This window comes from Embiotoca jacksoni, unplaced genomic scaffold, assembly GCF_022577435.1.
Source record: "Embiotoca jacksoni isolate LCO1_2020_lvr unplaced genomic scaffold, fEmbJac1.0.p SCAF_2, whole genome shotgun sequence".
In the NCBI taxonomy this organism is placed as follows: Eukaryota; Metazoa; Chordata; class Actinopteri; family Embiotocidae; genus Embiotoca; species Embiotoca jacksoni.
In genome coordinates, this window is record NW_027185340.1 from 22,339,463 (window position 1) to 22,354,534 (window position 15,072).

A 15,072-nucleotide genomic window follows, 5' to 3' on the forward strand; every position below is an offset into this window, starting at 1 on the left:
TTTCATAACATCTTTATTGAATTTGTGTCTCAGTTTTAAACATATTTACAGATATTTTCATTTTCAATTTTTTTTTTTTTACTTCAGTAAAAATACAAATACAGAACACTCAGTTTTCAAAATCAACGTCGCTCCCAGCGACTTGGAGGGACGCCCGGGTTTCATCTCGGGCTTCCTCCTTATCAGATATAGGTGGTGATTATGTCAGCGTGATGTCAGCGTGATGTCAGCGTGATGTCAGCGAGTCGGGGGGAGGGAGGCTGCGGGTACTGCATCAACGGACTGTTAATAATGACTCACCAGAGCTCAGAAGAAAGCGATGATGGATGGAGGAGAGAACCGTGGAGGAAATAAAACATGAGCTCCCAGAAAAAGGTCCCGAACGATCGACCACTCCAGAGGTTTGTTGTCAGAGGTTCCTCTCTCCCAACTTTAAAGGAAAATCCGAGCGGGACCGCTTCGTGTCTGAGGTCACGAGCACGAAGGTGAACTCGACCCGACTCTTAGAGGCCGTTTCCACCTCGAATCAACAAACATCCTGCTGAGATCCAGCTTTAAGCCGTCTGTTCCCACCGGGCAGTTCATGCGTCTCCAGGGACCGTTTGTAAACTGATCTCACGTCCCCGCTCTGTATGGAAATGAGCACGTTCTACACCACCGAAGTATACAAGTAAAAAAGCACAAGAACACAAACAGATACATGAGAAGAGGAGTTTAGGCAGCAGGTATTTAACAAAAGTCACCGAGCCTCATGTTATTGTGCCGTCAAACGATCTGCGAGGATGCTGAAAATCTGCGTCAACACGAGCAGAATAACGTTTCCAAAGTTCAAATATTCCCCTTTAACACAGCCGCATGTGACCGGGGACATTTTGTGTTTCGCTGTTCAGACCTGACTAAACATAAACCGCATCTTGAGGCCGTCGTCTGTCAAAGCAAGCGTGGTCCGTGACGCTGATCTCCTTCAGCTGTGTGCTGTGGGAGCAGCAGGACTGTCAGTCTGCGGTCTTAACGACAGACGAGCTGCAGACTTCCTGCCTGATGAGACGACGTGTCGAGGAATTTAGCTCTGATAAAACAAAAAAAAGCTGATATCTTTGCTTCTGATTCATGGATGTGAGACGAGGGCGGGAGGGACCAGATGAAGCTGCTACCACATGTTATAACAAACTTTGAAACAGATTCATGAGGCCGTTTTCTGTCGTTTTGATGCTCCGAGCAGGTTTTTTTTTTTTTTGCATCTATTTGACAGTCAAGAGGACAAACACAGTTTCTGCAAAGACAATTATAAGGAGTTCATACCACAATGTTGTACTATAAGAGACAAAGCAAAAACAGCACGGCATTAGCCGAGGCATCACGTGTGACAATAAGGCTGGAAAAGAAGACAAAAAAGAGACAAACGGCTGCACAGGAAAAAAAAAGTTGGTTTTAACTGCTTCTATTCAATTTTAGTCCTCAAACTCTGCCGTGTTTCCTGTCTTTATCTAAACCAATCAGATCACACGCAGGTTAGGACACATCTGAGGTTTATTTCACGCAAACTGCTCGTCAAGAAGCTTTTTAATAAACCTCGGAGAGAATCGTGTTGAACGCCTCTCAGTGAACTTGTTTACTGATCCCGTCCGTTGTCTGAATCTTTAGAAGAAAACTTCTCTTCATAAATGTTTTTTTTTTTTAAAAAAAAGGTGTTTGAATCCCCCTTTACACTGACGGTGGATTAGACCGGCCAGATGTCCCAAAAAAAAAATAGAAAATCAAAGCAATAATGGACACCGTTGGTAACAAAGGACAGTTTTCTGTTGTTTTCTTAAAGAGGATAATTTAACTGACAGAAGTTCAAACATCTCAACAGGAAACTTGGAAACCTGTTTCTGGTTGGTTTGGTTTCAATGTTATTGGCCTTCACTCAACATCACGTCGTCTCCTCTGCGCTCATGTTGCCTCTGATATGTTTTCTTTTTCACAGCTGGCAGATTTGGTCCCAGTTGATGCTGGACGACTGAGATCACTGCTCATAATGCTGCTGCCATCTTTCAGATTCACGTTTGTGACCGATGAAGAGAACCAGAAACTGAAGCTTCTGTGCTGTCAAATCTTTTGCAGGATATTCCCACGTGTACTTTTGTTTGCTTTTTTCTTCTCACTGGTTTGATTTTGGGACTTTTTAATGTGTTGTTGAATCGCAGGCTGAAGCAGTAGGTCAAATCTAATGTTTAAACCCTTTAGCCAAATCCACCGCGGAGAGCTGTTTCAGTTTGTTTTGCTTGTTTGCCAACAGAGGACTGTTTGCACGTCGTATCAACCGGAGCAGGAAAACCCTCCGGCTGCTTCAGGCCTAGCAGGGAGGAGTCAGGAGGGTCACCGCTTCTCTCAGCGAGGTCGAAGTCACGATACGGAGGGAGTTCAGCATTCGGATGTTCAACTCTTTAGGCCGGACATGTACTTACCAACGCTCCAAACGGATCACGCGCACGTGAACACGTAGTTTAAAGCGAGTACATCTCCGGCCTTACGGAGAGGAGGAGTGATGAAGGATGTGGATTTGACAATGTGAAAAAACAGGAAAAGAAAATTCCTTTATTTGCTCTGTTTCTGGATTTTCTGACTTCTCTCAGTTTGATATTTGAGGTCAGTATTTAGATGAGCGGGATCAGATCGGTGGACAGCAGCAGGTCACGATTGTGCACCAAACTAGTGACACGAGAAAGGTGAGTTTACAGCTACATGTAGGAAACTGTAGATCTGAAGCTTTAAGGAGCATTTTAAACTGAGTAGAAAGCAGATTCCCAGATGAGGGAGACTTTTGGGAGATTAAACTTTGCCAGACCTTTCAGAGCCTCGTAGGAACCAGGAGACCGAAGGTCTTCAGGTTTATATGGTGATGAGACGAAGAGGTTCGAATGCAGGAAAGAGGAGAAAAACTAAAGGTAGAGCGAGATGATGAAGACTACGATGAGTTCATGCAATTTACAGTTGGGGTGGGGGAGGGGAGGGGGAGGGGGGGGGGCAACTGATGAGTCCCTCTCGTGATGTGATGCACACAGGAAACGTGGCTCAGCAGGGAGGTTGTCATTCATTCAGCTCTTTCAGCGCTACACCTCTACCGTCCTCTTCTTCATCGTCTTCCAAAGTGCACAAACAAATAATTTACAGCAGGGGTAATTGTTTTTTTAAACCACCACACAAACACGTACTTGTACAGAAGCGTGGCGAAGCCTCATCTCACGACGCATGACCTGAAAGCAACGGGACCTTTAAGAAGGTGGGAAATCAAAGGGAGAGGAAGTGTGAGAGAAGAAGTGAGAAACTAACAAAAAGCAGCATCCAATCAAGTAGCAGCAGAACGGTTGGTGAGGGGAAAGCTGTGGCTCGTCTCTAACTGGAGGAGAAAGGTATCGAGGTGGAGACAGGTGGAGCGCCGCGGTCCCCGTGAAATCACTGTTCCACTCTCCGTGGTCCATTTTTCAGGAAACTGAGGACTAAAGGAGGAGGTTCCAGGGCAAAGTTCATCTGATGAAGGTTAAACAGGAAGTGGACGGGGTGAGGCTCGGGTCAGGGGAGAAAGCAGAGGGCTTTGATTCAAACCCTGTGTCCCCTTTCATAATTTGTCCCAAACAAAAACAACACATCTCATCAACAAACCCTGTAAAGTCTGTCTGCCAGGAAAAAAGAAAATCACTTCCATCAGCACAGTGTCAAACTGTGACGGGTAATCCTTCACTACGTCCCATCTCAGCGCCGCAGCTCGAGTCTGTCTGGGAGGAAAGTTTGGTCAAATAAAGGCTAAAAAAAAAAACAACAACAAAAAATAAACTAAATGGAGCCTCTGGTTCGGAGCTCTGTCCTTCAGAGGACACGTGAGGCGGAGCAGCTCACCCACCGTCCTTCTGGTTGAAGCAGAGAAGACACAGATGGACAGAGAGAGTCAAAGAGTGAAACATAGAAGAAGAGCAGGAGAGCCGGAGTCTTCTCCGCTCTGCCGCTTCACGCCCGCGGTCCGAAAAGCAGTGGAGAGTCTGAATGTAAGTTTGTCCAGTGTTGGTGGGCAGGTGGGCAGACGGATGGCGCCCCCTGGTGCCGTGATTGAGGAACGGGGCCCGGGTCCGTCTACCGGTGGGCGGGCTCGCTGCCGGGCAGGGTGATGTTGCCCAGGTGGAGGACGGGGAGCGGGTGAGCCTCCGTGTTGAAGACCCAGCTCTCCAGCGGCATCAGGTCGTCGCTGGAGAACAGCAGGTACAGATACCTGGGGGTGGGGTGGGGGGGTGGGGGGGGGAGGAGGGGAGGAGGAGGGAGAGAAGTGAATGACTGAACTCAGATTTCCCAAAATGTCAAATTCCTTGACTTTCACTGGCTAAAAAGCTGAAACTCCACAACCTGCCATGAACAGAAAAACAGGCTGCCGTTGTGCTGAGTCGACAAGAAACGGTGACATTTATGTTAAAGGGGCCGGGGGGGTGGGGGGGTGGGGGGGGGTGGAGGGGTGCCACATGTCCCTCCTTTAGTGCCGACATTAAAATAAATTAAATACATGTCTCAATACAGAGGCAAAGCATTTACCTAACAATAACAGTAATTAGCTCACAACCTAATAAGCTGCATTTTCCATTTCTGTCAGTGACCACTAATGTTACTAAACACACGTTCACAACAACGAGCTGACGTTGGAGCTACAAACGGGGACATTATTACATTTTGATTAATGGCAGGTCAAATCTAAACACAAAATTCCCAGATATTCCAGGATTTGGCCCAAATAAAGATCAGGTTCCTGGACCTTCCCTGATCTCTCCTGACCCGTGGGAACACTGCTGAACTGTCGCGCAAAACTGCAAATATTTGAAAACCAAATCCTGAGTTTATCTCTGATTCAGTCTCTGGAGGTTTCCTGGCTGCGTTAGTTTCATCCCTCCAACATGTTCACTTCCCGGTTCAGATGGAGGGTTTTAAACCCGGTTGTGTTTGGTTCTAGCCGGTGACGTTTAAAACAGGCAGCAAAGCAAACGGCCGTGTGGGAGGACTGTTGTCTGTCACCACGTTCATCGGTGTCACCGTTTAGCGCCCTGCTCAAACTGGTGACGCATACATTCATCATAAAGCCACTTATTTTGGCGCTGAGCCAATCGCTGCCTTTCACCGCAAACGTTGCCATGGCGACTGAGCCCCACGAAACGAGCGTCGGTCAAACACGTGTCGTTTATAGGAAATGTTCGGTTACCTTCTCGCTGTGTGCCGTGTTGGTGTGTTGCCATAGCAACCTGGCCCTGGTGGCTTTGTGATTGATGACTGCACTCTGGTGTGTATTTTTGAGTAACTGAATCTCTAACTTCATATGCATATTGGAGAGCATGTTCATGTATACATATGGAAAAAGTTGAATATTGAACCGAGGTTTGGTATCTTTCATTTTTAACTGCGAATATATTCTGCGTAAAAAAAAATGACAGTCAGCGGTTTTTGTGTACAGCAACACTAAACATCCAGTAAAGTTAAGACTCAGAGGTTGTAAACGTTTTCGTAAGATGCTGCATGTTTGTGCAGATCAGTGTGAGTGGCAGCCAATCAGAAGCCGGGTTGACACAGAGGCGCTGTCTTGCTTTGATGCGATTGGCTTGCAGCCAGCAGGGACAAAGACTCGAGGACAGACAGACACCAAAGGCTGCATAACACTGAGGCGTTCAAATGTCATCGTCTCGGAGAGCGAGCGGCCTGTGTGGCGGGTGACCTTTCACGACTTGCTCACCAAAGGCAGATTTTACTGGCATGTGATGCCGGGTGGATGTTAATTTCAGGGCCATTAAAGTTAAAATGGAGGGCAGATAAGTAGATTCATGCTAATACGGGGGGCAGCCAGTAAAAGTGAGAGTGTGAGTTTTATGATTATCTCGGAGCTGTCAGACTGTTTGATTGACATCAACAACTAAACTTCCTCAGGTTGGAGACACGGTGAACGGCCGGGGGAGGAAACCTTCACAGAGCTGCCAGCAGAGGGACTCAGAGAGCCACACAAGTACTCAGTGTTCCTTCTGGGTCACAGCCTCTCTGCCCTTCATCCATCAGTGGTGATGATGATGATGATGATGATGTACCACATAGACATAAGAGCTGACTTTAAAATAGTGTGGCCGCAAATGAAGGTTGGGGCTCCAACGGGAAGATAGATGGCAGCTTGTTGAACTTGTTATTTGCCTTCCAAGAAGATTGCAGGGAAACAAGCAGAGTAGAAGTACAGTGAAGTCACTGCATTATCATGTAACTATAACGTCACTATGAGCTTTGGTTTTACCAGTGTTTGGTAATTATTATTCTTACGGTAGACAGCGCATTTTCAAATAATTATTTTAATAATAATAGTCCATTATTTTAGAGTTTTTTAGTCAAATAACTGTCCATCAGCTTCCGTTGCTACCACAAGACCTAAAGCCCTCCAGAAACCTGAAGAAAACCTTGTAACAGCAACAAAAAACATAAATGAAAACAAAAAAAATACTAAACCTGGACAAAGAGATAAACAGGCTATAATAAATAATGTAGCTTTATTCTGGAAGTTAGATTTAATGCCGACAATTTGGAGCATTTATATGTAAATAAATTAAAAGGTTTCACAGGACGATGGAGGCCGTGTTTGAGCACAATAAAAGTTCACTATATACTGTACGGTAAACGTACAATACTGGATGTAAACAAACTCGTGTGCAAGTAATCTACTCAATACGTTTATTTTATGTAGCTGAAACATGGTAACTTTAAATAAATCCCATCAACTAACTTAGTTTTGTATGTCAACCTGAATACTTTGTGTAATTTGTGTAATTTGTGTAATTTGTTAGCCAATTGAGCCAAAAATAAATTTGATTTTCGTGTTTTTTTCAGTCAGTAAATGAAAAAGTTCTTTTAGTCGCCGCTATCGTCCCTCTCGCCCGTACTGACCCTGCTCACATCTATTCCTGATGCTAATGAGGACAACATCCACAGCTGCTCTGTGCAAAGTGAAATTTCGGCTCAAAGTAAAATGAAACAAACTAAAAAAAAACATCAAGAGGTCATCGAATGAAATTCTGTGTCTTCACTGCACCTGAGCGAGGAAACAAACAGCACATTTTACAGGAACAGATTTAACTTGGAAGGTTTCCCAACTGCTGAAGAACTTTAGATTTTGTGCGTCATCACGTACACGTTAACGTCGACGTCGTCCGTGAGAGCTCTGCTCGACGACACCGAGCTCTCGTCTGCTGACCGACATGCCGACGCCTTCGTGTCCGTACAGGACTCGGTTTTCAGTGATAAGATGTAAAATATGAACACCTAATTGTTGCAATCACTTTTTGCTGACAAGCCCTTCCAATCAACAGGCCCGCCGCCCCCCCTGCACCATATCACTACATTAATCACAAGAGCCACTAATTAATCAACAAGTGTACCGATGATTCCCAGATCGAGCCAAATTCATCAAACTAATCCGGTCCGGAGGCTTACTTCAGCGTCTCGGCCAGGAAGAAGCTCTGCTGCACGTCGTCGTAGGTCGGGTTGGACGAGTAGACGTCCTTCACCCCGGAGAAGCCGCCGCTCACCCGGCAGTACTTATCGATGGCCTGGAGGAGGGGAGGAAGAGGAAGAGGAAGAGGGGGAGAGAGGAAGAGGAGAAAGAGGGAGAAAAGGGGAAGGAGGAAGAACAGGGAAGTTTGGGGATTAAGAGGACAGTAAACCGATGAAGAGGAAGAGGAAGAAATAAGGATCAAATGGAGGAAGAGCAAAAGGAAAAAAGCAGAGAAAAGGGGGTGGAGGGGCACAATTTTAATAAGCTTATAAAAGCATGCTATAATTAATTTCTTTGCTTGTGACAGATTAGAGTGAGTCCTGGGGAGCCGTACAGGAAGGAGCAGCTGCACAAAATATGATGGAAAAAGAAGAAGATTACTGCCAACGCACCGCCTCCCCGTGTTTCCATTTGATTCTTTAAATAATTGCTTTGTCCGATCTCGACACAAAAGCAGCTTCTTAATGAGGATCGTTTGTTTCAGCCGAGGGAGCAAAGTGAAAGTTCACAGTCGTGTTGTCTTTTCACGTCCGTCCACGGGAAGACGATCGGCTGCGTGAGACTTTTCTGTCTAAACGTGTCTTTTGTTCTCTGCTCTCATTTTTCGGGCTTTTCAGGGCAAAATCACAACACGTTCGTAGGTGGTTTGAATTGTGATTTAAATCCCATCTGTGTATTTACTTTGGCTTTCGAGGGTTTATTCTGCAACCACAAAAGATGCGATGTCAGTGTAACAGTAAGAAGAAGAGGACAAACGTGGAGGGCAGCCAGTCAGATGAGAACAGAGCTGAGGTCTGTAGACAAAACAGGTTTAACGTACTCAGGATATCTTCCTGTTATCAGGCACCACAGCAACGCGTGTAATATTCACGCCCATCCACCAGGATGGAGAGTATTGGTGTCTGCCTCCTGAGTAGTATCAGTGTCACGTGCTTTACAAAACAAAACCATGTGGAAACCCACCTATTATTTTTAGGGAAAACAAACCTCGGTTGGAAATTTAAAAATAAAAAAACACTTCGTCCACCGCCGTAAAAGTCTGCGACTTCCAACACGGAGCTAAAAACACGCCTCCCTTTACAGGATGGGCGTGTGTATTACACGCTTCGCCATAATACTCCTGGCCCATGAACGTAGTCACACTGCTCATGAGCTCCGGGTTTTCCAAACTGGCTGCAAGTGTGTTTGCATAAAAGGGGCGGAGTCTGCAGCATGGTGAACCTGACGTTAGCTCCTGGTCGAGGCCTCTCGGGTATTAAATGGTCTGATGGCTGCACTTTGTACACATTCAGAATAAGCTTAAATAAAACATCTAAGTTCCTCACTTATTAATAGATTCACAGTCAACTTATATATTTTATTAATTTATAAATCACATCACTGGACACAGTTATGCTAATGAATCTTGTTTTTTGTGGATTAAATGAGCAAGCTGAGCGTGTTGATTCTTCATTATTGCTTTTATCACAACTAAGAGATCCAGATCACAAAACAAGGCCCACTATTGTAACCATGCTCCTCTATATTGATTTTCATTTCTCCAAAACAGCTGCAACTAATACATATTCCACACGTCTCTGACGTCACTTTTCCCCACACAGCACAACCTGAGGAGACGACTGCAAACACTGGCTGCTGTTTTCACTCATTTGTGAGCAGGTGTTTTCCATGTCTGCGTACACACACACACACACACACACACACACACACACACACACACACACACACACACACACACACACACACACACACACACACACACACACACACGCGCGCGCACACTGACAAAACCTCATTAAAGATGCAGCCACCGTCCAGCTGGTGATACAGAGTCCACGGTTACCACGGTGTTCTATTGATCGGCAATGAGGACTTGTTACAGAGAAATTGGTGCCTCCATAAAAATTCTGGCTGCATTACATCTCCTGCTTATTCCTTATCGACTTTCACTGTTAACGCATGTAATTGAAAGCATTATCTCCGTCCTTGTCTTACACACGCACACACACACCTAAAAAAACCACACACACACACACACACACACACACACACACACACACACACACACACACACACACACACCCCTAAAATAAAACACACACATGTCTTCTGTCCTCGAGTGACCATTTTGATGTCAGCAGATTTCCGTCGCAAGAAGTTTGGATCTGTTATTCATGGGCTGCTGCACCCGATGTGTGTTTGCCCTTCTCCATCCACACTGCAGCCGTAGCAGTGCTCTCTCTCACACACACACACACACACACACACACACACACACACACACACACACACACACACACACACACACACACACACACACACTAACATCAAGTTCAGTGTATCCTTGATTATGTCTGGACATATAAGAGACGCATCTGAACATGAGTTACATCAACATGACAACGCTCAACAGCCTGTTAAGTTTAAAATGTAGAAGCCAGTAAGGTGTAAATGTACCTTTACAACACACACACACACACACACACACACACACACACACACACACACACACACACACACACACACACACACACACACGTCTCATGACCATCTGTGCTAAATAAATGATGTCACAAAGTCTACCTGTAAGAGGAGGAGGAGGAAGAAGAAGAGGAGGAGGAGGAGGAGCAGTAAGGCTGCAGCCAACTGAGGACACATTTCACATTACAGCAGCTGGGCTTCACCTTCACACACACACACACACACACACACACACACACACACACACACACACACACACACACACACACACACAGAGGTAAAAGCCAGCCATTGGTAATGGCTGCTGTGAATAGAGGAAGCATGACAAACCGAGGCAGGTTTGGTGGACCAGATGGATGCAGCTGGGGTGTGTGTGTGTGTGTGTGTGTGTGTGTGTGTGTGTGTGTGTGTGTGTGTGTGTGTGTGTGTGTGTGTGTGTGTGTGTGTGTGTGTGTGTGTGTGTGTGTGTGACAGAGAGAGCGAGAGAGGAGCTGAGCTTTGAGGCAACATACAGAGAAGACCGCAGGTGAAGTGTGTGTTGGGTGATGTAAAGAGACCAACACAGGAGGAGAGCAGGATGTTGATCTTTGTGGAGCTTCAGGAGAGAAACGTCGCGTAAATATGTGAGTGAAAGAAAAAGGTGAGAACACAAAGGAAAAGTGGAAAAATGCAAACGAGAGAGAGAAGACAAAACAGGAAGTGTAAATGAAGAATCTAACATGGCTGTAATCAAAACTACCTGTGAACTCCAGACAGGTTTAAAGCCTGCTGTGTTCACACATGGGAAGTGACAACAAAAAAATATACTCAAAGTCAGTATGTATTCTCATTTTTGAGTTATTCTGTTGCCAAGGTTACCCTCATAGATAGTCTATGACTGAAGACGCTGATATTTCTATGGTTCAGCCTCCTGTGCGCTGCAGAACAAATCTAAAGAGTTGAATATGGCAGATAAAAAATATTCTTCTACAATACAGGTGAAGTGCACATGGAGACCTCCTCACAGCGAGAAAAATATCAGGAACATTATTTTTGGTGGCAACACAGTACAGCACGTTTAGTAGAATATTTTCTACCAGGAAGTATTGTTGATCATATGTTAAAAAAGTAACATAGGTCGAACATACTGTACTTTATACATCATGTGTGATGTCGGACAGGACGTCAGAAGATCTGGAACTAGTCTGGTCCTGAACTGGAAAGACTTTCAAGACAGGACATTTTAGTTTCTGGAGTTTAAATTCCTGAACAGCAGAGATGCAACCTGCTGCACTTGTAACTACATTCACTGTCAACCCACACGTCATAGCTTATATATAGTGTTCACAATATGTTTGGCTGGAGACACTTTATAACATACAAAAGACAAGAATACCCAGAACAACGATGAGGCAATAATTTGTTATTAAAGCAAGGCAGTAACTTGTCTGTATTTTACCTCCTGACAAAACAATGTTAAAAATACCTTCTAGAAAATACCTCTGTATGAATAATTTATGTTTGTGGCAGCATAACAATGCTGAAAGAAAATATATTTTGATGCATTCCATATACTGCATGTTTAGTTAATTTATCACCCAAATAACAAAGACACAAGATCAAATCTGAACAACCAAATTAAATAATGAAATGTTACCTCAAAACTTTACTGAGACTTTATGACCTCTGAAACAAGACGCTAACCGGAAATACCAAGAGTACGATCTGTCATATTTATTAGTGCTTGTGTGTATATGCAATAATAAATAATGTAAGTGAGGAAACGAAATGGCTTTCAGCAGCAACTCTCTTTAGTGTCACTCAGTGTCAGTACACTCAGACTTCATAAACACACCTGCCAATATATTTGCGTGACACACAAGCTCATATGCACTTACTCCCACTCAGACAAACAAAGAGAAGTACATCCACCGCTAAAAATGGAGGAGAAAAGGTGACAAGAAGATTGGCAGGAAAAAAAGAGAAACAGAAGCTAAAGAGAGGGAAAAAAAAAAAGAAGAAGATGAAAGTGACAAGCAGGCCGGTTGAGATTCATAAAGAGAAGACGACTCATCGAGTCCCGTATAGAAGACGAACTCTTTAATCCTCTGTCAGAAGATGTGGCGTAGGGGAGTGAAAGGGATTGAGAGGGCTTTCATTTCTGTTCTATTTCCATAAAGCTTTTCATATTAAAACACAAAAGGAGGAGGAAGAGATTCATAACACCTGAAAACATCTCACAGCCACCCACGAGTACATTATTCTCACACATGGAATCACACAGGCGGTTCTTTACATTTCTGATCAGTTACACAAACAGAAAAGAGTGATTATTACGGGGAGATATCTGCATGTGGTTTACTGTGAGGCCAAAACCAGCCATCCACTCCTTACTTGCACCAATTACAAAGTCTACATCACTTTCCCAAAGACTGAGTCACAACCAAGCGGCAACCAGCAGTGACGTCACCCGTTGGTTTGTGAACGGCCGTTATGACGCCTCCAGTTCAGAACTTGACCGGCGCCATCTTGTAAGTCTCGACCGGTTTGGAGCCGGAAGTGACCATATTTGGACGAGCTGGGGGGAGCCATCGGTCGATCTGACTTAATCTGATTGGAAACCCGGCAATACTACGTCCCGCCCACCGATAGCCGTAACCTGGCTTCAACACAGGCCTGTCAATCAAACAGACATGCTCCCAAAAACATGACTTTTTGAGGATTATTTTCTGACGGGAAATGACGGGAATATTTTCAGATGGACGGCCAAAAAACTAATAAGGAGCGACTTTAGCGAACAACACTGAAATAACTTGTAGAGAAATATTTTGGGACTAGTTGAATGGGAGGCTTTTTGGAGCCAACCTCTAGTGGCACTCAGCGGTATTGCAGCTTAAATCGCATCTGCATCGGCCTCATATTTCAGCCCCAGAAGCTACGTTCACTTTTATATCCAGTCTATAGTCACAAACTACAGAGGGTTTGCAACCCTATTTGGGTCACTAAAATAAAAAAAAACTCTATCTGCAGTATCCCTTTGCGCCACAAGAGGGAGCTGCTTCACTCGCGATTTCTGACATAATTGCACCAGATTCTGCATTGAAAAAGACAAATTTTGGTGGTTGGATAAGCTGCTAAAGACCAGAATACAGCTAAGTTTAACCAAACAACGGTCAATGCTGTCTCTGCTACCGATCGCATTTAATCTGCTGATGACAGCACGGATGGAAGAGTTGAGAGATCAGGTGGAGAGCCTCCTACGAGAAGAGAAAAGCTATTCAAAAGACGATTATTTGAAATATGATTAATGGCTGGTTTTAATCTAACATGAACGGCCAGTGTATTTTGTTTGTTTGTGAGGAATGTTAACTACACTTATTTAGCTTTAGTTATTTAGCATTTTAATTGTATATATTGTTACCGATAAGAGGAAATAAAACCAAAAAGATAGCATGTTAACTCTGCCTAGATTTGTTTATTTAGTCACTTTTTTTTTAATATCTAGCATGTTTATATTTTCCTGCAAAAAAAAAAAAAGTTTGGATTTTATCGCATATTTCTATTCAAAAGGGTTTATTTTTTTTTTCCATCTAAGATGATGTAAGGTCCCGAGATGGTTCATTTATTCTCTCTTCTGAGGATTTATAGGTAAGACCTACTGTGAAGTGGGTCGCGATGGTTTGTCATTTTCAAAAAGTGGGTCCCCAGAAAAAAACACATTCTCTACATGATTCATAAATGAACTGAAACTGTGAGCTGCCTTTTTTAGTCCCTTCATTTTTACTGCGTGAGACATGCGCTCCTCTGCTTTCAGGAGCTCAAATGAAGCTTAAAACAACATCCCGCCGCAGGTTGTCAATGATGTTCACTTAAAAGCGCCGGCACGGGGAAAATAGCTTGCAAAACACCTCTTTATTTTGCTGGTGACATGCTTTTAGCAAAGAGACAAATGAACACTTCTAAAGCGCGGTCTGACATTCTGACTCAAAGGTTGAAATTAAACACAGTTTCACAGCCGGAGGAGAAAACAAGATGTGCTTTAACTGTGCAAATACTTTCACCTTTCAGTGGACACAACGCAGAAAATATAAAAGAAGAGAAGAGACGGAAAAGAGAAAACATTGAGGAGCTAAATCAAATGAAGCAAATGTAATATCTGGATTAAAACACGGATCTGCTTTTTAATCTTGATCTGCAGCTGGAATTGCCAAAGGCAAGGTTTGTCGGGCATGAACCTGCGTTTGGTGCAGCTCTTTATTTCATCGATGATAATATGACTGTATTTTTAATGTATCAGCTCATGGCACAAAGCATACCGAGTGTTCTCATATTTCTAAGTGCCTCCGAGATTGTAGCTAAATTCACAAAAAGCTGCACTTTGCTTGCCTGCAGGATCCCACCGCATCTGTCCAGGAAAATTAACACAGATGTGCTCTTTGCTTTGGATCCTTAAATAACTACGTCTGTATCTTCCACTTCAGGACACAGATTTCAGATCCGTACGTGTCATTTTAGAAAAGAAGGGAGGTGAAGAAGTCTGGATTTAAATGGGCCTCATTCACCAACTGTACTTAAGAAGAAATTTCTTCTTGAAACCCACTTATGCATTTCTTACAAAGATTCACCAAAGTTTTTTTTTATTTGGGATTTTTTTCTTTCGTTAAGAACAACATCTACACACACTCAAGAGCCCACTTACGCACATTTAAGTGCTGACATGCTTGTGCTAAATTATTGGTGTTAGCACGTTTTCTTAAACTCTGCACTTGTATAATATCATGGCATTTAATCTACAATCATGTATTTTTATAATTCATAATTCCAATAATTATTTTCATTACTTTACAAAACATTATAGTTTTGAATAAACATTACACTAACACCCCGAAGACGGGACACATTTCCTTTAACAACAAAGCTAAGATGTAAAAATAAATTAAGATTAAACATTTGTATGTGTAAACTTACTTCTTTGTTTAACTTTCATAAGATGAAGAAATAATTTAACACACTATCTCCTGAGTTTGATGATACTGTGTGTATGACTCAGTTATGACGTCACTGTCATAATAACA

The 15,072-nt window shown here is 43.5% G+C and overlaps 1 protein-coding gene across 1 annotated transcript in view; it reads right to left on the bottom strand.

Annotated features, from left to right (window-relative positions):
• man1a2 (mannosidase, alpha, class 1A, member 2) overlaps positions 1-15,072 on the bottom strand; it is a 150,993-nt gene continuing 135,921 nt past the window's right edge. Inside the window, exons 13-14 of the mRNA XM_069155072.1 lie at positions 7,477-7,592; positions 1-4,246 (exon numbers count right to left, since the gene is read on the bottom strand). Of these exons, the coding sequence (XP_069011173.1) occupies positions 4,111-4,246; positions 7,477-7,592 (252 nt within the window). The 3' untranslated portion in view covers positions 1-4,110. The remainder of the gene's footprint in view (positions 4,247-7,476; positions 7,593-15,072) is intronic.